The sequence below is a fragment of the Drosophila montana genome, unplaced genomic scaffold (genome assembly GCF_035044405.1).
Source record: "Drosophila montana isolate Dmon_TW-CO22-7 unplaced genomic scaffold, ASM3504440v1 contig_3029_1, whole genome shotgun sequence".
Taxonomy (NCBI): domain Eukaryota; kingdom Metazoa; phylum Arthropoda; class Insecta; order Diptera; family Drosophilidae; genus Drosophila; species Drosophila montana.
In genome coordinates, this window is record NW_026997904.1 from 427,994 (window position 1) to 450,078 (window position 22,085).

The 22,085-nt window shown below is 38.9% G+C and overlaps 1 protein-coding gene across 1 annotated transcript; it reads right to left on the reverse strand.

Moving 5' to 3' along the window:
- Window positions 1-163: 163 nt before the first annotated feature.
- Window positions 164-22,081, reverse strand: Tsp66E (Tetraspanin 66E). Its single transcript, XM_064685187.1, has 7 exons — window positions 21,789-22,081; window positions 21,348-21,430; window positions 5,857-5,967; window positions 5,092-5,190; window positions 3,086-3,214; window positions 413-772; window positions 164-352 (listed from the first exon to the last, which is right to left on the reverse strand). Exons 3-7 carry the CDS (start codon window positions 5,920-5,922, stop codon window positions 203-205), a joined length of 804 nt encoding a protein of 267 aa, XP_064541257.1. The 5' UTR covers window positions 5,923-5,967; window positions 21,348-21,430; window positions 21,789-22,081; the 3' UTR covers window positions 164-202.
- Between the last annotated feature and the right edge of the window lie 4 nt (window positions 22,082-22,085).

Consider the following 22,085-nt stretch of genomic DNA (forward strand, 5'->3'; position numbering starts at 1 on the left):
GTTAAGAGTAGAAGTGTGTGCGTGTGTGTTTTGGGGGAAAATGCATTTGAAATTTGAGCGTATCTCAATGTTCGTTGGGGTTATTTTAGTTTTTTAAATTAATTTTTATTTGCCATTCACTGTTTTGTTGTTTTTTTTACCCATGATAAGCTAGCATGTGGTGCTTTCTTTTTTGGCTAATCTAAATGAGAAGAAAACCTCTTTACAGACGCATATCGTCGTATTTGGCAAATGCCTTGCACAGCGCAAAGGCGAGTATGACCAGGATCAGGTGCACAATGCCGGCCACAATGACGCCAATGATGAGCTCGCGCTGTCGTATCAACCACTCGGTGAAGACCCCGTAGCAGCCCTGCAAAGTTCAAGGTATTTTAGCTTTAGTTTACATATAAGCAATCCTGGCGACACCTACGTTCTTGTAGTAGCTGTTGGCATCGCTGGGATTGGTCGTGCAGTCCTCGTCGCGCGGCACCATTTGCGCGACATCCTTCAGGACGCAACAGGCCTCCGGTATGGTGCGATTGCCCTTTGTGTTCTTCCACGCCTCGGACTCGTCAAAGTCATGATAGTCATTGATGCCGCAGCAGCCAAAGTTGCCCATCAGCTGATTCCACATCAGCGACGTGGCATCCATGTTCTCGCCCAGCGTATAGCTGGTGATTGTCGTCTGGAGGAACTTTTTGCTCTCGCTGCGCACCTTTTCCTTGTAGAAGACAGCCAGGCCGCCGGCCACGAGCTCCGCCACCAGCAGCAGTATGAGGAACGTGCCGTACTGCGCAAAAATTAAAATCATATAAAAAACATTGTTAATAAATGTAGAATGTGCACATTACGCATACGCCCCATTCACCCGCTGACCCAATTCACAATTTATGTAGTCGAGTCGCGAGCATTACATAAAAATCTATGCGTTTGACCCTGAGCCAAATGTGCAGCATGCGTTAGATGTGTGTTGAGTTCAAGCACACACACACACACGCGCTGCAGGCGCTGGCCAATCTTAAATGCTGAAGGTCAATTTGAAATGCTGCCTGAATGTTTTATAAGCTCTTTTGGTATTTGTTGTTGTTGTCGCGATGCTTTGGCCTGATAAAGTTCCATGGTGCTGCTGCTGCGCTGGCTGTTACGCCTGACAGCATTTCATTCGCTGCTCCCCAAAGCTAACTGCCTGCCTGCTAATGTATCTGTCAGATACATGCAATTTGTGGGCTTAAATTTAGATGCGCGCTTTACAGAAAGGCCAAAAACCGGCTTTGAACACTATTTTTCTATTGGCTGCAGTTTGGTGTAAAGCATTCATTATGCTTATACCCTTAAAGTAATGCATTGAAGAAGACATATGCGAGCCCTTTAGGCATATATATTCTTGATCAGCAGCAACAGCAAAGTTGATTGGGCCAAGTTTCTGTGCCCATGTCAATTTCAAGTCTCTCAGCTTTAAAGCTATGGTCACAAGTCTTTGCTCAGATTCGGGCTTCTCTTCTAGGCAGTATATGTGTCAAAATCGGTTGGATTGAAGCACTATATCATATAGCTGTCATATCGTGTTACTCTATGTTAGCAACTTTTATCAGAGTGACATACATTTTTTTGGTTTTCAAATCTTCAAAAATACAAAAAAAAATGAATACCATACTTGACATTTACATATAGAATAAATCTAATCAATGGCGGATTATTATATATATTCTATATACAATATATGGAAGGAATCGGTCTAGTATTTAGATTTTGTATGAAATACTTTTTGTATTTCCACTCTACCCAATCATGTACCTCTATACATACTATACTTTATTAATAAACTATTCTCATACGAGCTTCCCTTTACTCTGGTATATAATCTCTAATCTAACATGCATATCACACCCTACTACTATATTATATTAGTTCTATAGCAACAATCTTTCGGTAATCCAAAAGTATTTCTAGACCACATGTCCATAAGGGTATTTGACGTTCGGCGTGCTTTGGCATTGTTGTTCTTTCTTGCCGCTTTTTTCAATTTAAAAGCATTTACTCGTTAAACATCGTGTCGCAAATAGCATTTTAAGAGCTCGAGACCCAATGAACTTGCCAATTGGTAAATAATTGGCGCACTCTCTAAAAATTTAGCAATGCTAAGACACTTTGGCCATGCTAAGTGCCCGGCCTTGGGCCATAACTAAAAGTGCCCTCGCTTCATTTACTGCAAATTGTGCTCAATTTTGTGCATACACATTTTAGAGATATTTGTAGTCTTAACTACGCCCCCGAAGGGCAATCGAGTCGTGTGTGTGTGTGCCTGTGACAACTATCAACTATTAACAATAAGAAGGCAAGTCCCCCCCCTCTGGCCCGTCCGAGGCATGCACCTGTTGCAATTAAACTGGCCAAGCCCTGGAAAGTCTTGAGACGACGCTTATGAATAGCTTAAATAGTCGAGTACTCGTAATGCCTGAGCCAAAGTGATAAACTGTTTATTAATTGCGCCCAGCACGAGCTCAATCATAGAAATTTCTTTTAGGGTTGGGCCCCAGACTGCCCGATAGATATGCACACATATATATATATATAGCTTATGTGTAACTTGTGCGAGCGCCTTGAAATGTGCTCAGGTGAAATTACAATTCCAAGCACACAAGATCAAGTACAGAGCCAAAAGTGAAGGGCTTGTCACACACACACACACACACATGCAATCGCGAGCGCCTCACGACACTTGACGAGGTGCTGAAACACGTTTCAAAGATCATGGAAATATCAGATGTTAAGATCATAAAACGAGGCCTACAACAAGTACCCACAACATATTGCAACTTTCTCTGGCCGCAGCGAAGGTTCCAACAAATTTTCCAAGCCAGCGCCAAAGTCAAATGAAAATCCCACCAAAAATAAATATCTTTAAAGACAAAATCTACAACTCGTTTCAATAAGCGTGCAATGAATATTTGTTGGCTGCGTCTCCCGCGGCGCCATTGAAAGTTGCAATTACAATTCGGCTGGCCCGATGATGCAACCGCCCGTTGGGCAACAGCCGAGATACTTACTGTATCTTTGTATCTGTGTATCTGTGACTTGATCGTAATTGTATCTGGACACTTACCGTTGACAGCAGGCAGCGTGATTCACGCATGGCGCCCAAATAGCCCAAGAGGCTCATGAAGAACATGACGGCTCCGATGACGAGAAGAGCGTAGGCCATTTGCTCTATGACCTGAGGCTGTGTAAAATGCTAAAAGAGTATACAAAAATTAAAGAGAAAAATGAGATTGTGAGAACTGAGAATTGTCTGTGCTTTGCATAAGAATGCGTACTACGCGGCGTATACGTAATTGTAATTAACCTTTCGAGTGGCCCAACAACTTTCGCAACATTCGTAATTAAATTATGTACGAGATCTCTTAATTGACACAGACAGATAAATTTTGACAACTATGAAAGACTTAAGTACTCTAAAAGCTGGCAGCTGCGAGTGGGCTTTTGTTTTGTTGGAAAAAGTAAAAATAATGAAATTTCAGTCAGTTGAAAGTTTTGCGAAGTTCATTGACCAAAACGTGCAACTCCCACGCCAGGCGGCAGTTTACTCAATTAGCCTTTACCTGTGCATTTCGAGTTACCTGCAATTACTCATTACACGCAACGCAACTAGGACATGCACTTTGCCTGCTCCGCATTTGTTTTCCCAAACGATTTTCACTTAGTATGTCAAAAGCGGACGAAAAGTGGCTCGAACTTGGACTGACAGCGTTCAATTGCTTGTTGCCACATGACATGCAACTGCGCAGCGGAATTTGCCTTGGTCAGAAGCCAAACTCAATTAATATACATGCATATATATTGGGTCGAGCCAATATTCAGTTTTGTACATTTTTTAAATATGTCAGCTTAAGTAAATGAAAAGTTTTACGACTCTTGAGAATGCAATTACTAAATGCAAACTCATTTTTGTATAAACAAATAGCCCATCCACAGGCATGTTTGGCATCCGGCATGCCACGGAAGTTGTGGCTTTTTTGCGGAATTTATATTATTCATGAGAGTTTAAATAAGCCACAGCTAACAATGTAATTGTAATTGTAATTGAAGCTACTTTTTATTATATATATTTTACTATACTATCTGTATCTATGTATCTGTTATTTTACTATATGGGTTGCATTATACAACCATGTCTATTCCATTTGTTGTTGACATGATGTTAAATAGAGTCTATTAATCTAGATAATAAATCATTTTGCATGCAAAGCGATTCAGCTTAGACAAAGTTATGACAGTTTGAGGTTAAGGATTGGGGACTGGAGAACTTTATGAGTCCAAATTTTTGTGATGCTAAAATGTTGATGTATCTTTCTTGAGATGCAAGCCCAATGAAGTCAAGCTAGATTTCACCTTCTTGCATTTAGGTTTTGGATAAATCTTTGCTTGCAATTCTTAAAGTTTCTATCAACATTTGCCCGTTGTACTGAAAAATATTTCAATATAGATATTTTCATATGCAAAATGTGGGCTATATTTGGTGAAGGGCCATTTATAGATTTGCTTCTTTATTTATTCATAAAGTAGTTTGGTTCGGGTTATGGTTAGACTGATTTCGAAGAAACTAAGTAGCTTTGCTTAAAATTCATAGTAAGAATATATTTAGGAGTTTCAAGCTGGAAACAGTTGACATTTCATGTACTACTACAATATTTTAGAAAACTAGAATAGTATTAAAAGAAACTTAGATATCACATTTATTTTGGGGTTTCAATATTGTGGATACATCCCTTTTGAACACTCCCTTCTATAAATAGCCGACTTTTTTCTAATAACATATACGAGCTCGCATTCTAACTAATTTTCCATGGGGCAATGTCAACAATTACGTGCCGCAGTTGCACGTGATGTTGCTTTGGGGAATACGAGATTGGGGATAGCATGTACATGGGTTTGTCTCGCATTCGGGGTGGCTTCACAGTTGGGCTTCAAAATAATAAAACTAATAATATAACGCGTAAATTGCCTTTCAATGTTATGATTGGCGTTTTTTTTGGTGTTCACTTTTCCTGGCATTGGCTCTTTGGGGTGTTTCCCGCACACTTTCACCTGGCATTAGATGTGGACACTTACCTCAATGCGCTCGCTCTCGACAAGCTTGAGCAGAGCAATCAGCGAGTGCTTGTCGATGGCCAGCCATAGTCCGACTCCGAATATAATTGTGCCTAGCACCTGCAAGATATATACATAAAAAAAAAAGGTGTTCATGATAGGAAAAAATAACCCTCAGTTAGCTTGGCATGCAAATCGTAGGCCAGCACACAACATTATTATGTTTATGTTGCTCGGTCATGTTGATTGCATTTGTTGTTGTTGTTGTTGTTGTTGTTGATGATGTTGAGACGATAAACACACCAACAACAACAACTGCAACAATAACAACTACAAGCGAGTCAATGAACCGCCATAAATGCGAAAAAACTGCGCATGCGCAGAGATTTGCTTGATTGACTGCAGCCGCAATGTTGTAGCCGCGCCTCCGAACAATTTGTAATGCAATTTAACCAAACCGACAACAAAATAAATATAAATTAAATAGAAAAAAAAAAAAAACACTTTTCAAATGCATTCCCTTGGGAAATTACTTACAACATTTTTTCATGTATTTAAAAGAGAATTTATTAGACTGATTTGTGATTCGGTTGCATTTATTTAAAATTTATATTTTAATTTTTATGAATGAGCGTACGAAATTTAATATGCAAATTAAACAACAACAAAACGACTTATCAAACTTTTAGCTTGTAAAATATGTGCAATATTTTTCTTTGCATTTTTCATATATTTTATTTTATTTATAATTTATTCAAATACAAATTGCATTTTATTTATACTCACAAAAAATATGAAGTTTAGTATGCAAAGCAAATACTTTGCACACCAGACGCCACAGTCAAAGACCATTTTCGATGTTTTCGAAATTTTGCGGCTGTTTTTTTAAAACTCGGGCTGTAATTAGAGGAGAGCAAACGAAATTCCAAATTAGTTAAATATATATTTTACACACAAATACAATTTTACAATTATTACAAGCTCATTTTTAATTCAATTAAGTTGCCAGTTCATTATTTCAAGTGCCTGACAAAAGAAAGTGTCAGGAAATGCTCGAAGAGCTAAACAGAAGAACAAATACACGACAAATATGTTTTCACTTTGTGCGTGTGTGTGTGCGTGTGTGTGACAACTTCAGTTGTTATCAACTTAAATATGGTACGTGTCCGTGCCTAATAAATTAACATGTGAAGCTAGCGTAAAAATTAGTGAATATGTTCAACAGGAAGGGGAAAAAATATTCAATTGAGATGCTGACATTGACATACCCTAACCAAAGCTCAACTTAAAGATTTTTTAAATGTTTATTTTGTTAACATTCGCTACATATTAATTTTTAACAGACTTAACAGAGTTCATATCCATATTTAATCATTATATTCTGCGCTCTGCAAACTGAATGATATATTCTTTGTACTCGCCCCAAGCTACGCATTTGGGCAATTGTTAAGTTGATTAATTTTAATGAACTTAACTACATTAATTAATGCTTTGTTCACTTAATCTCAGTTTCAGGCTCTGGCTGCGACAAATGCGTAAAGCAAATGAACTTTCTCATTAAGAGTGTGGTTCTGGTTTTTCTGCCTTCCCTACCTCTCTCCAGCTCTTTTCTCTATCTCTCTCTCTCTCTTTCTATATATCTCTCATATCCGACACGGCTTGACGCTCGCAGGCACTTTTCTTTTCAGCTGCCTCTGTCAGCAGCATAATTAATATACCCTCTACTAAGGTATGTTTAATCACAAGCATATTTGGCTAAGTTCTAGTATCTATCTATTACAACTTAGTAGCTGTCTTGTATAATAATAATAATATATCTTTATAAATAACTAAGTATTTTTATATGTTTTAGGGCAGGTATAAGAACAAGTTTTCTTTTTTTCGGATTCATGTTACTTTCAAATTGCGTAGAGAGTATTTGCTAGCTGTTTACTCTCACCTCAAGCATGTTTCACTTGTTACAAACATGTTTTGGTTCTTTATCCAGTTCTATGTGTGTGTGTGTGTGTGTTTGCTTAGGTGTTTATGCGACAAGACTTACGAAGTTTGTTAATCATGAAATAAGCAGCCGGCAAAGACCATAGTTAAATAGGCGTTAAGTTGAACCTGTCGATGGTTCAAAGAATTAAAACTTCTTCCTCAACCCAGGTCTTGGTGCAACACTCGAATTGCTGCAACACTTGCTTTATTTTCAAAATGTCTATTAAACGATTCTGTCTTGATTTAAGTAAGCTTCGGCTTAAAGTAAAATACGTATTAGAATTCAAAGTTCAGGGCGCGAACCAGTTCAGCTGAAAATCGGCTTGCAGCCTTTTTTAACTCGTACAAATATCGAAATTAAAAGTGTGCTGCTGTCGAGATTTCTGATGGGTTTTCATGAAAAGTGTTTTGTGGAGTGGGCAGTCCATAAACGTTGTATGTTGCATAAACTCGCGTGTGTGTGTGTGTGTGTGTGTGTGTTTGTGTGGGTAAATATCTGTGCGAGGCAAACGCACACAAACAATGTCACGAGCCATTGATGCTAAAAAAGTGGAACAGTCGGCGGCTCTGTGGCTGCTGCTGCGGCTGTTTCTGTTGTTGCCAACTGGCAAACATTTTCCTGGCCAACTTTAGCCTAAAAGCCGGCCTCCTCGCCGTTTATTATGACTCACACACACACACACACACACACACCGAAAATCTGTTATCCTGTGCAGGCCGACTGCAGGTACTCAAATGCAAAATGCTTAAAGGTTTTATGCTGCCATACACAGCCCTGATTATGGCCAACAACCCACAGCCACACCCTCAGCCAGCCCCGCACAGTTTAAGCAATTTTCAGTCGTTGGAAAATTGTCAGCAGAAAATAGGCCAACTTTTAATTGCTTTTCCCATTGTTGCTGTTGAGTGATAAGCTTCGCTGACGTTCAGGCCTCAAATTCTTGTCTCCCTTTCAGTTTTTGCTGTTAATTTATGAATTTAGGCAATGTGAATATGAATGCTTCACGACTTCTGATTCGAGGCATGACATTGAGACTTTGGCTACAGCATATATTAAATGAATATAAACACATTAGCTAACATCGAAGCCGAGTTCTAAATGGCATAATTGATACAAGCTGCATATCTGGCAAATATCATAATCAGATTCCATTTAAACGCTATCTGTTCGATAAGAGCTCAAAGTTTTAATTATTGCATTGCAAAACTAAGCTGCCGCAGGCCTTTGAAGTGCACACACAATGTCCTCAAAGGTTCGCCGGCCCCGTATGCTGCTCACATATGCCATACAAAATGCAAAGCTTATCATTAGTACACACACACAACCACGCACACTCTCACCCACACACACACACACACACACATGGCAAAATCTTCCAATTAGCTTTCAAGTGGCGCATGGCATATATTAGCACATTTCCCTAACTACACATGCGAGGGTTGGCTGAGTAATTGGAGCAATAGGAGATTCTAGTGGTACTCTAAATGACACCTATATCCCTTCCAATATATATATTTTTATATCTTTATCCCTTCCAAGTATCATTGGATATCTCAAAGTCCTCGAATGAGGCCTTCATTTCGATGATGAGCTGCTCATTCGTCTGACCTTTTGATAATGATAATTTCTTGTCTAGGCTTTATAGATAGAGATTTCCATCCTTATAAAAAAACAAACCAAATAAGTCGGCACTCTAGTCGGTATATATATTATATATCTAACGGTGCCGCAGTCTGCGAATTTCATTTTTGTATAATATATTTATCAATACGCAGACTGCGAATCTTAATCTTCTTGTTAATGTCAAAAAGGTTTAGTCATACATCAAATTTTTGTAAAAATAATTGCTGCTTTAATTACTTCTTTGCCTGCCCTCGGCATTAACAACCCAGGCATAGACAGCAGCATCATCAGCATATCATAAACATTCTCATGAGCCCAAACTCAAACATCAACTCGTACCATAACTATATATATGTCTATATGTCTATAAATATGGAGCTCAGCTCAAATATATAAAATGGCAAACAGTTTTAATTGGGGCCTCGGCAGGCTAATTAAGGCACATTTTCAGCCCAGTTAGTTGATAACTGTGCAACTACGTAGATATATATATTTATATATATACATTTGCAGCCGTAGCTCTGCTCAACTGGAGTACAAATATCTACAATTCGATTAGGCGCGTCTGTAATTAAATGTACAGCAACAAAATATAAAAAAAAAAGGAAAAAGAAAAAAATGAATTGCAAATTTATGGCTTGTGTGCAGCTATTGTTTATTTGTTTATTACACGCGCAATTAAATGCTTGCATATCATTTTTTTATTTCTTATTTTTACCATAGAAAGTTGTCGTACAATGCACATTTTGGCGGTGATGCAGAGTGGTTCAGAGTGTGATTAAAATTTCTATTACAATGATGCGGCCAAAAGGAAATGCGAGCTGAGTTTGAGCGATTGAGATTGAGAGCTGAGACCAAAGACTTGAGACTAGAGATTGCAGGTAATTTAGTTGTTGTAGTTAAACCGAAAATGGGTTAAAGAAAGTCGCAACTTGTATTAATTAAAAGGCAAAAGTTAAAAGGCAAGGCAAAAAGGTTTCTGCCAGCAACTTGTCCAAACTTCTTGTCCACACAAGTTTTAAAGTCGACTTAGTCTTAGACGCGGTCATAAAAGTCGTGTGCAAGTTTTTCCTCAGACAATTGCCATAAATGATTTCTTTTCAGTGGGTTTCGTTTTATTCTCGTTCTCGTTCTCCATGTAGGTCCCCGCAGAGAAAGAGAGAGAGAGAGAGAGAGAGACAGAGGGGGCACTTGTCACGTTTGCTTGCCAAGAATTTAGAAATTGTATTTATTGCCAATGCTTTCTATTTTTGAAAACTTCAATTCGGTTGTGGCCAAGAGAGCAGCCGCAGCCGCAGCAGCTGCTGGAAACTGGTCAAAAAGATATAATAGCAAAAACTCGTGCTTGAAACCAAAAGTGCTGCAGCTTCTTCTACTACTTCTTCTTCGACAAGTGCTCATCTGCAGCGTGAGAAAGACTCTGCGAGCCGATACTCTTCTCTTCTCTTCTCTTTTATTTCTCTTTCAGCTAGTGCTGACTTGTGCCTGGCAATTAACTGATTTACTTGGTAATGAGGCTTAATTGGGTCAGCAGGGTAGGGTCTCTGGCATTCCCACACACAAAGTAATTGCTAAAAATCTGCGCCGTTAAATGCAGGTGGGTGTTCCCCAGGCTCCTAATTTACATATGATATGCCACAGCGAGTGGCAATTGAAAGAAAAAACAACTTCTACATTTAGTTGGCAGTCGAAAGCATGTGGGAACTTTATAATTGAGCAAGAAAAGTGCAGATTATATGTTCATGTTTCTATGAGAGCCCTAATTAAAAGTTGTGCTTTATAGAGAATTGTAGAACATATAAATAGGTATATCAAAGCTGAGATTCCAACAAAAGTTTTAGTTGGGTTTGGTTCGTACCAACTATCTGTCTGTCGGTTCGGTTTGTGAAGCTGGTCAGTTGCATCTTTTAGCCAAGGCTTGGGTTCGAGTCTTGGCACTCCACATTTATTACATTTTTCAATAGAACAATTAAATTTAATATAAATTAAGTTTATTAGATGTAAATATTCTATTGCTGTTTATTTTTATTATTCACATTATTCACAGGGACAATCTTCAAAAAAGCTAACAAATATTTTCAAGAATATTTTCAAAACCAATTTAAAATAATATTTGGTTCGATTCATGTAAATAGGGTTATTCTTTGTTATCTTAACCGCTTAGACGTTCGATTCAGATTTTATTTAAGGTTCAATCAGTTTATTCCTTGACTACTATTCCGGTTACAGGTTCTATTCAGATTTCAGGTTGTAAGTTTAAGTTCGGCTAATCTTTATCAAAAAATGCGATTTGCGGATCGGTTCGTGGAACTGGAACTTCACTATTAAAACGGTTCGGTTCGGCTCTCTATTAACTAATCCAGTTGACGGCTCGGTTGAAGGTATTGGAATTTCAGTACCAAAATGGATTGGCTTTTTATGCACCAATCCAATTAAAGCTTCGTTTCATTGAATAAATATTTTAGTGCCAAAAACGTTTCGGTTCGAACCCCTTTGGCAGCCTCGATATACATATGTATAAACTTATTCAACGCACAAAATACTTCAGCGTAAGATTACATTTGAGCTTATCTAGATGCCAGAAAACGGAATTCATTTTCATAAATTGCTCAAATATATTTTCCTAATCTTTAAGTCAAAAATGTTGCAGCAAAATGTCTGACAAAAGCTTATTGAGTTTAACATATTTTTAGCCAGCCCGTAAGTGGGTATATATTTTATAAAATTGACAAAAATATCTGTGTGTGTGTGTGTGTGAGACTTTTATCTCTTGCGAAAATATTTGTTTTAATATGCCAGAGTTCAAAACCTAAAATATATTGCCTTTGTCTCCGTTGTCTCGGTTGTCTCCGTGGCTGTTGCAAGAATCCCCAATTAAAAATGCGGCTTTAAGCATCCGAACCCATCAGACTGGTATTAAACTCATTTAATTCAGGCGTTACATATTTTTGTTGCTATTGTTGTTGTTGTTGCTATTGTTGTTGTTGTTGTCGCTTGCCACAGCACGAGCCGCACAATCAATTTATTTATACATTTTGCGCTTAATTAATGCAAATGCAAAACAAGCTGACAAAATACAAAATAAAATCAAATGATGTTTGTTAACGTTGCGGCTCGTTAACTGATTTGCATAAAAGCATATTTTTAAGTGCTGCACAAATTTTCTGGAATCACATTTGCATGAACTCGCCAAGAAAAGGACGACTCCAGAAAGTTGTAGGTATTATATAAAAATATAAATAGGTAGAGCACTTTTTCTTGCCTGTTCTTTCATATATTATTATTGATATAAATAAATTATGTATTAACAATTTAAACAAGCATAAAACTTAAAAAATTGTCTTATTTTAAAAATAGTATAAGACTAGCAATAAATAAAGTATATACTCTATACAAATCTTATTATAGTAAGCTTCTATGGAACTAAGTATATAGTAAAACAACTATTTTTTGCGAAGGCATATAAGTATTATATATATGTGTGTGTGTGTGTGTGGGCGTGTGTGGGCGTGTGTGTGTTAGTTTATGCATGCATGTATGTATGCATTTATGTATATATGTATGTATGCATGTTTGTTTTCTAATACCAAACGCAGATCAAGCTGATTTGTTGCTGTGCTGCAAATTTAAATAAAACGAATTTCTATCAAGTGCTCTCCTCCTCGATTCTCATGAATTCAAGTAGGCCTTGCTGAAATTCAGCTAGTCGGGAATCGTTGGCTCCAACGGCCTGTGGAGGAGCAACTTGGTGGAGCAGGAGGAGGTTGGGCGGGTAGGTAGATGTATGTATGTAGATGTATGTATTTGTGTATGTATGTATGTATTTGTGTATGTATGTGTGTATGTATGTATGTATGTATGTATGTATGTATGTATGTATGTATGTATGTATGTGTGTATGTATGTGTGTATGTATGTATGTATATATGTATGTATGTATGTATATGTGTATGTATGTATGTATGTATGTATGTATGTATGTATGTATGTATTGTATGTGTCCGGGCATGTATTCATACATGCATGCATGCATGCATGTTTCCATATACACATGCTCGCATGCATACATGTTGGCATATTTAAAAAACAAGCATGCGTAAATGTATGTACAAACAGGCATATATGCGAACTTAAAACTTCTCCCAAAAAATCATTTAATCCCATATCTACCGAGGAAGGGACATGCTAGTTGAATTGCGAAACCCCGTAGAGATGTAGTGGCATTCGGTTCGGTTCGGTTCAAAGCATAGACTTTAAAAAGCTGTTAGCTATAAATAAAGTCATAATTCATTTGTGCTTACTTAAGGTAATTGAAAAAATCAAATTGTAATTTTTTTGTAATTTTTCAAAGTCTTTTCCGCATGTCATTCAACTTGTGCAGCCGACAAATTGTTGTTAGTTGTTTGTAGTTGTTATTATTTGTTTGTAGTTGTTGTTAGTTGTCTGCACGCTTAGACAACACTTGGCTCGGCACAGAGTTAATTGACATAATTGGAGGGGCTGCGGCACGGGTCCGCATCTAAGGTCTGCTGTGCGCAGCCCAAGGCGCTTTGTTTGTCTTTTATAGGTCAATGGTCGAGAGGCGCAAAATGTTTGCTCTGCTTGCCATTCGTTTGTCACACGAAAATCCGCACGTTAGTTATGTCTAGTATTTGAGGGCAGGCGAATTTAACACCTGACACACACGACTCGCACCAGTCTCCAACCTGGCTGTGTGCTCTGGACCATGGCATGTTCCCAAATCTGCGCAGCAGACAACGCCCCGGCCATGTTACGAGACACTCATGCGAGGCACTCCGTTTGGCAGCCGTACGGGCGGACCGCCGGGACGGACCGAAACGAACTGAACACTGAACTGGTAGCCAACCGGGCGGATTGCCAATCCATGTAGGCAGGCAGGCTGTCCAAGACACAAATCTGGCCATTTAGCAATGCTGTGCGAGGTTTTTTGGCTAACATTTTTTACGTTTATTATGCAAAGAATTTCAAGTAGGGGTATTCCTGACAGCCTTGCAAATTTCAAGAAGTTGAATACGCAAAAAAAATCTGTTTAAAATGAATGTTTTGATGGAATGTTGTATAAAAAGTGAAGACACTGGTAAAGAACTTCTTCTGAGGAGGTTTTTGAATGGAGAGAATAACTATTGAACTTGAAATACTTCGAGACTTGGAATTAGAAGAAAAGCTGCAGAGCAAGCGGGAATCAAAAGCAATCATAAAGTCAATAGGGTGAGTATATTGAAGCTTGGGTCAAATATATTTTTAAGAAATTTATTATCATCATAAGTATAGGATATAGTTATAAGCTATCGATTTAACTATTATTTAAGAAAAACTCACGTTGAATAGAATACATTATACAATTTTGCTGCATTATACAATTTTTTAAACAGAAGAACTTCCATAATAATTTCTAGTTCAATGCTTTTGTTTAAATTGAATGTTGCAGCTTTGTTTTAACAAAAATATTGAACTGCTTGCTCATCAGAAATTAGCTTGAGCCGGGTGGAGGAGGGTTGGCGGGGGAGGTTTGTTGGTGGGCAACAAATTGGTCAAGAACGTGCAGAAATTAAAGTCGAACGACAATGACACAATTTTTGGTTAACATCAAATTCTTGGCTTTTGCTTTTTTTTATTTAATCACAAAGAACTTCAAATACAAATTAAAGAAGTATTAACAACAATTAAGAGAGAATAAAACTATTCAAAGTTAAGTCGAAACATTGAATTGAAACAAAAAAATTAGTAGAATAAAAAATGTATTTTTTAATAAATATATAAAGAAATAATTTATTCTATAATACAAAAAAAAAATATCAAAATCTAAAGCCAATATGTAGAACTTTGCTTGTTTCTTATATTATAATTATTATAAACAATAATATTTTCTTTTACATATTTATTATTTCATTCTCTTTAAATATTTTTTTTTCTTGAAAAGTGAAACTCTCAGAACTCGAGCCATTTCGGGTCTGTGGGCTTGTGATTGCTCATTGCTCTAGTTGAGTCGTTGCTTTTGATATTTCTGGTTGTTGTTCAACGAGTTATGTGGCCTGTCATAAGCTCTAAACACTGTTGACATACTTACATACATTTATTTAACTTACGAAAATATGAAGCGAATGCTTATGCTCGAGCAGTTTTCGTTGTTTGCGACACATTTTTCACTTTTCATCAATAAAAAAAATGAGCCCATTTACATAGTCTGTGCAACATAATGAAGCTGAACGAACACTTTGGTCGAGTGCCAAAAACAGAAGTGACTGCTTGACGGCCAGATACCCTCTGATCAGGTCTTAAATCTCAATTAACCCTTAGCTGAGCACGCAAAAACGTCTATCTCGTAGACCAGTTTAGGTGTAGGCCCATGGAACTGGTTGCCAATTAAGACCCACAAGCAAATTTTGTCTGCGAGCTGCATACAAATTACGCATACGCCGCGTGAGCGACAATTTACCATAGAAAAAGAGTCCAAAAAAATAGCGCAAAAATGGAGCATTTGTAATGAGGCAATGGAGCAACCCGGGAACGGGGCAACGGCAACGCCCGCTGTCACTGCAATTCATAACAGATGCATATAAATTTCCATTAAAGTTGTGGCTGCTGACCCTGCCCCTGTCCCTGTCCCTGCCCCGGCAACCTGCAACGCCCGCAAGAGCAGCGCAAATGTGCAGCTCTCGAGTGGAGGCAACTGATTGAAGAGGTTCAGCTGGAGGTGCCCATGGCGCAAAGGTGCCCACACGACGACCATTTCAGCTAATTTACATTTTGAGTCATGCGGCAGCAACAACAACAACAACAACAACAATAACAGGAACAAAAGCTGCGGGGCATAAAAAAATATATTCACACATTAATTTCTATATATCTCGCATTTAATTTAAGCTCATAACTCGGCTGCAGTTCAAGTGTGTGTGTGTGTGTGTGTGTATCTGATAGTTTGTGTATATGACAGATACAGCAGCAGATACAGCTGTGTGACAGTCACAGTTAGCGGCTGCCGCTGCACTTGCAATTGGCTAGGCCTCTGGCTGCTGCTTTGATAATATTCGCTTATTATTTAACTTTCTTTTAAACTTTTGAGCGCTTGTTTGTTTTGCCCAGGGGCGGAGTTCAATGCGCTTAGCTCTTTTTTGCGGCTTGGCTTTTCCTTGCGGCCCGCAACTTTCACATTCGCCTGCAAGCGCAACCTTTTGGCACTTCCTTTTGGCCAGTTATACGATATGTGTCATTGCGTATCTATATATTCGATTTTGTTGGCCAATTATGTTGGCCAACTGGCAGCTCCCAATTGCGAAATGCCACTCCGCCCCGCCTGGGAAATGCAATTTGAAAACGTGAACGTAACTCCAGTTAACTGCAAGTTATGCGCCACCAGCCAAATGTATCTACACGACGCACCAAATCAAAGCCCGGCAGTCCAGAGCACACAACAAAAAAAAAAGGTGGCATGCATAAAGTTGCAAGCAAGTTGTTGCAAGTAGCATGAAATATTGCCGCACTCACACACACACACACACACAGTTTGTGGTGAGTGTAAATTTAAATCTGTGTAAATTTATGTGGGAGTTTTTGGCAGCCCCCCTTTCCCTATCATTCCCCTGCTAGTTGGCAGCTGCGTGCAAACTTATCTAATAACTGGGAGCTGCCACTTCCTGCGGCGCATGAGAACGCTTTAAAGTGCTAGATCTATTTAGATAAGCTAATATATATTATGTTCGCTGTGCAACCGAGTTTTGTACGACTGTGTAATGTGCTGTTCAAGTTGAATGCACTCTTTAAACACGAAAGAACGATTGACTGAGGCAAGCCGAAAATTGAATACCCTTAGAGATGCGTGGCTTAGAGATATTTTCGAATCTTCCTAAAATTCTTACATTTAGATATAGTAGCCCGATGCTGGCAAGATTTAGATAAGAATAGACAGACGAATGCACGGGCATGGCTATATTGACCCGACTGTCGATCATGATCAGGAATATATACATATACCATAAGGAGTCGAAGACTCCTCTGTTGCATGCCTCGTGTGAAAATTGTGATACTCTCTATACAAAAACTATTTATGAATTGGGAAAAGTGCAGAAATATTGCTGCCAGCTGCTGTTGGCAATGTTAAATGCGACGCTGTTGGCGCACCTGTGAGACAACAACTTTTTGCAGCCACTGTCGCGCATTGCATCAGCGTGCAAATATGCAGCTGGCAGAGGCGAATGAAACTAACTTTAAAGCCAATGGAAAACTTGCGCTTGGGCCACACATGCGCAGTAGCCGAAACAACAACAACAACAACAACAACAAATAGGGCTTAAATGTGGCCAGTTTTGGGCTTTTTGGGTGTTTAGCGCTTTCTTGGCTAGGCCAACACGTCTGCCTGTTTGTCTCTCGGTCTGTCCCATGATTATAAACACAAAAACTACAAAAAGAAAAAACAAATTAATATGCATTGTTGCAGGCGCTTTATTTGGACTTTCACTTTTTGTTTTCATTTACAGAAACAACAACAACAAAAAAAAAAAGACAGAAAAGAAAAGAAAATAACTTTAACATATGCCCATGTTTATAAGTCTTTCAATGAGTCTCAATCCGCGAGCTGCTCTTTAAATTTATTTCAATTACAAATGATATTTTCATCGTGCAACAAATTAAGACATTTCCAATGACGCCTCCGAGTTTGGGGGGCGTCTGATTGGAGCTGATTTGGCAGCCGGGTTAATTGCTGTCGCTTTCGAGCGCATTAGGCGCCCAAGTGTGGAGGGGCTGAGCATTGGGCAAGCATAACAACGGCTAAAATCAGAGTTACGCACTCTCGATTGCGCAATCATACATTTTTAAGTCGGTTTTTGGCGTGTGGCGTTTTTCATGGCATGCGAAAGTAAATATTTTTACGGCCCGCTTTGCCACTTCCTGTTTAAGGCCTTTAAATATAAATCGTCCGATTCATTAATCATGTGTCTGGCAGTCGGGCATTAGGCGCTGGAGCCACCAGTTAAATGCACCTGCTGAACTTATGAAATGGGCCAAAGAAAATTGGAATTAGTTTGCCACAGGGCTTTATGCGGTTAGGTCTGTAGATTATGAGCTCTTTAGGCTTAAGCTACTTTTCCAATCAGTTTTTTTTTTCCGTGTAAGCTAGCAAGCTATAGATGTTCATTTGAACCAGCTCCCAATCTCAGGCTAAAGCAGGGCTGTTCTAATATCATGGTTAAAAGACAGCTCTATAAATAAACAACGTCTTGAGCTTCTATCTGTTATCTTTATTTATAAAGCTGTTTGCCTAAATGATTGACCGACTGCCTGCTGAATGCTTAACTTTTTCAACTTCTTTAATTTATTTGTGTGTATGTATGTGTGTGTGTAGGTTCTTCTTTACCACACCTACCACACCTGAGCTCCATTTAAAAACAAAAACCGTATTTGTTATCATCGCCCTTCTATGTGATTATCATGAATTCAAGTAAGCCTGGCTGCCTAAAGCCTAATTAACTTTGTTTTATGTTCTTACACTAATTTACTGTTCTCTTAGTTATGTGTAAATGTAAAAGCCTTTCTATCTCTTACTAATAAATGATAATGAAATATTCGTGACTATTTATTTTGAATAAGTACATATTAGTATATTATTATTCTAAAAATATAGTAAATTATTCAAGTCCGTTCCTTATCTAAGATTGGTAAATTTATTTAAACAATAAACTATATTTAAGATTCAATTAGTTTTAAAAATATTATATTAAAAAGTGTTTCTGCTTCATGTTTCTAGCTTCTATTATGACAATAACATTAACAACAGCAATAACTATTATAATTATAATTAGATTCAATCTCTACAATTTCTATCAGTATTAAATGTTCATTTTTGTTTTTAATTAAGTTGAGTTAAGTTAAAAACAATGGATTAAATGATACGTTTAGGGACTGTTCAGTTAGGAACTCGGCATTGTTGCAATGACAATCCCAAGCTAATCTAATCGAACGTGGCCCACAAGCAGCTCCTAAGCCACAGAGACGAAGAGACTTTGGCTTGACAGAACTGAGACTGGCGATTAGGCGATTAATTGAAGCCCAAGGGGCACATGGAACGGTCAGGCAGCTGGACAATTGCACAGCAGACGTGGTCAGACGTGCAGCGTATTCGATTTCCGCTAAATGGGCAGCACTGCCGCAATGAAGAAAGAGATCTAATGGATTCGCAGTAGTTCCAATGAAATGTTGCCAATGAATTGCGGGCAATTAAGAAAGGGAAGTTAGGTAACATTTGTGAGAACGCCAAGCAGCGCTTAGACACACACTTACACACACACACACACACACACGCTCTTGTTGTGTGTAGGTCTTCCTGCAGACAGCGGCTTGATTTTAATTACTGACCAGTGCAGTGAACTTGGGGCACATTACAATTGGCGGCGGTAATTGAAGCAACGCACACCTGAAACTCAAGATGGCTGTGAGAAATTGCGTTGGGCGCAGAGCGCAGAGCGCAGGGCATGGGCTAGTTTGACTTGTGTGAAAGTGCATAAAGAGTTGGCCCAAGTTCGAATTACCATAAAATATGCAATGCGTTCGCTTGTTGAATGCGCAACACGCAGGTGACCGTAACCCGAGCGCGCTGGCAAACTGCAGATACATTTTACAGATACATTTTACAGATACTCGTTCACCTTGAGTCTGTGTTGGATTCGTCGCATTTATATTTTATTTCAGTTTTATTAGCGCTCAGCTCCGACCATTGTTTGCATAGCCAAATCAATTTGAGACTTGGCACCGCGGTCAAGTTTGGGTTTTTGGGCCCACAAAGCAAACGAAGAAGAAGAAGCAGAAGAAGTTTATCAAATTACGTTAACGCATAAACGTATCTGTTAAGTGGGTCAACAGTGCACGACGCCGCCAACTTGGCAGCTCGCTGAGCTTTTCTGTTGGCCAAATTTGCGTTTTTGGCTACTTTTTTCAAATTGAAATTTTACGCTTCAAGTGCTGCCAATTGCCAGGTGGCGCCCTCTGGCGACCGTTGCGACTTCCTTTCAATTCGATGTGGGGTATTTCTTTTATGCGTCTCTCTGTACTAATTGAATTATGTTGCACATTTCGACTTGGGCTTGCTTCATGCTTGATGTGTTCTTCGAGCCGGCTTGCAACAACATTTGTTAGACTTTATGCGGATGTTTGGTAACTGAATTATTTACAAAAACTTTGTTACACATTTGTCTATTCGATTGGCAACACTATTTTGGCAATAAAATAGCTAAAAGGAACGGCCAAAAGTGCAGCCAAGTTTGCTGAACATTTGCAAATTCATTTTCATTGTAATGTTCTTTTTAACATGTTTATTTATCGGCTCTGCCTTATAACATATTCGTTGCTCTTATCCCAACGAATAATGCAACTGCTATTGAGCCTCTCTCGAATTGTTTAAACAATTGCAGTGCATAATTAATATGCCATTGTCTATAAAGTATTTCTCTCTGTGAGAACTCAATGGCACCTAAAAGTTAAAGTTCAAAGAGATATTTTGTCTCATTATACACTTTTAATGTTTAATCAGCTTTCGATTATATTGTACTATCGAGAGAGAGCATGAATACTCTGGGCTAGAACGACTCTTTGATGCTCTTTATGCACATAGATATAGAAAAAAGAAAATAGTTTATAAAAAAAACATTTAGATAGACTCTACTATAAATATCGAGCATAAATATATGAAGAATCAGAGAAGCTGTGACATATTCAAAATACCCTTTGGTGCCCAGTTTCAGGCTACAGGGTGTAGAGCTTCAGCACAAGACAGATTAACGTTCGACTTGAGTTGAAAACAATTTAACTATGTAGCTAATTGCAAATGGAGCAAAAAGTGAGTCGACAAATCTTGCTAAAATCAGCACAAAAGCCCCATTTAACGAGAAATAAAAATCGAATTTTTCGATTCTTGCATATTTCCCCCACAGTCCGCCGCTTTTCAATAAACAATTTGAATTGCTTTAATGATTTTCCTGTTTGATAAACTCGTTCGGCAGCCGCAGCTTGCGAAACTGCTGGAGTGGAGGGTTAGGGAGAGAGCACGAGTTTCAAGATCAAAAAGCGAATGGCAGAACTGCGCTAAAGAACGATAAGAAATTGCAAGAAAAACAAGAAAATAAAAAACAACAAATGGGCTGCGGAAGTATTTGCGAGCCTTTCACTGCACCAAAACAGAGTCGAAAACGAGGAGCAGCAAAAAAGAAATATTAAAGGTAAAACATGTGAAGACCGCAAAGAAATGACGCGCAAATGACAATTGAAAAGTAGCACAAGATGCAACGGTAAAAGAAGGAGAAGGCAAGCGAAGATGAATGGGAGATGGGCAAGGCAGGGGGGGCGCAGTGCTGGACAGCATCAGCAATCAGAGGAGCTGGCAACGACGCAAAAGCGTGTGCGTATCCACCACTAAGCCTTGGGTTGGGCATTGGGCGCGCTGGGGGTGGCTGTTGGGCGGCTGTTGGGCGGCTGATTTAGGCGCAGGGCGTGGGCAAGTAAAGGGGGTGGCGACGGCTGCTGAGAACAGTGGCACAGGCAGCAGAAACAGGAGCAAGCTCTCTGCTGCGCTGCTTGTTCATCTCTTTTGATTTATGCATGCGCACACACACACATACACATACACGCATATAAACACCCATGTAAAACTAAAAGTCAAGCTTACCTGTTAAGTGTTAAGCACGCGTTGCAAGCGAGCTTATTGAATATTTAAATAGGGAAGGCGTCGAGGTCCTGTTGATGTTTAAGCTGCAATGATTTGGGAAATTTTAGAGCATTTATATCGCTTGCCGTACATTTCGTTTGCTTTATAGCGGATTTGCATGCATTATGAAAAATATTTTAGCCACAGCCAACAAAATATTCTTGTTTTTAAATTAAAATTCTGCCAGTATATTAATAATTTACTAAATATATAATTCAATTAAAAATTCGTGTTTATTGATAATCGGTTGAGTTTTGTTGTGGATTGTTTGGGCCCTGATGTTAGCTGGGCTCTGTTTTGATTGAGCGCGCGCAAAAATTTATACACAAAATCAGCAGCACACACACACGCACACACAAACACACATACATAAAGGCGCGTAGGCACCCAGAAGAGACGCACCGAGAGCTTAGGCGAGACGTATGCTGGAGGCTGAGAGAAGAAGAGTAGAGAAGCCTCTGTAGCAGCCAACTCCCGCTTGAGCGATTCCAGGCACACACACACACGCACGACAACTGCGACGGCAACAAAAACAACGTCGACACCAACAACAATTCCGACCACGACAACAACGACGACCGACGGCTGCAAACTGCGCGATGCTTGCTTTCAATACTCCGGACTCAGATCTGAGCTTAATAGAGAATGCCACAAAACTGTGTCGACTGTTTGGCCCGTGCGCACGAACTGAAACTGATG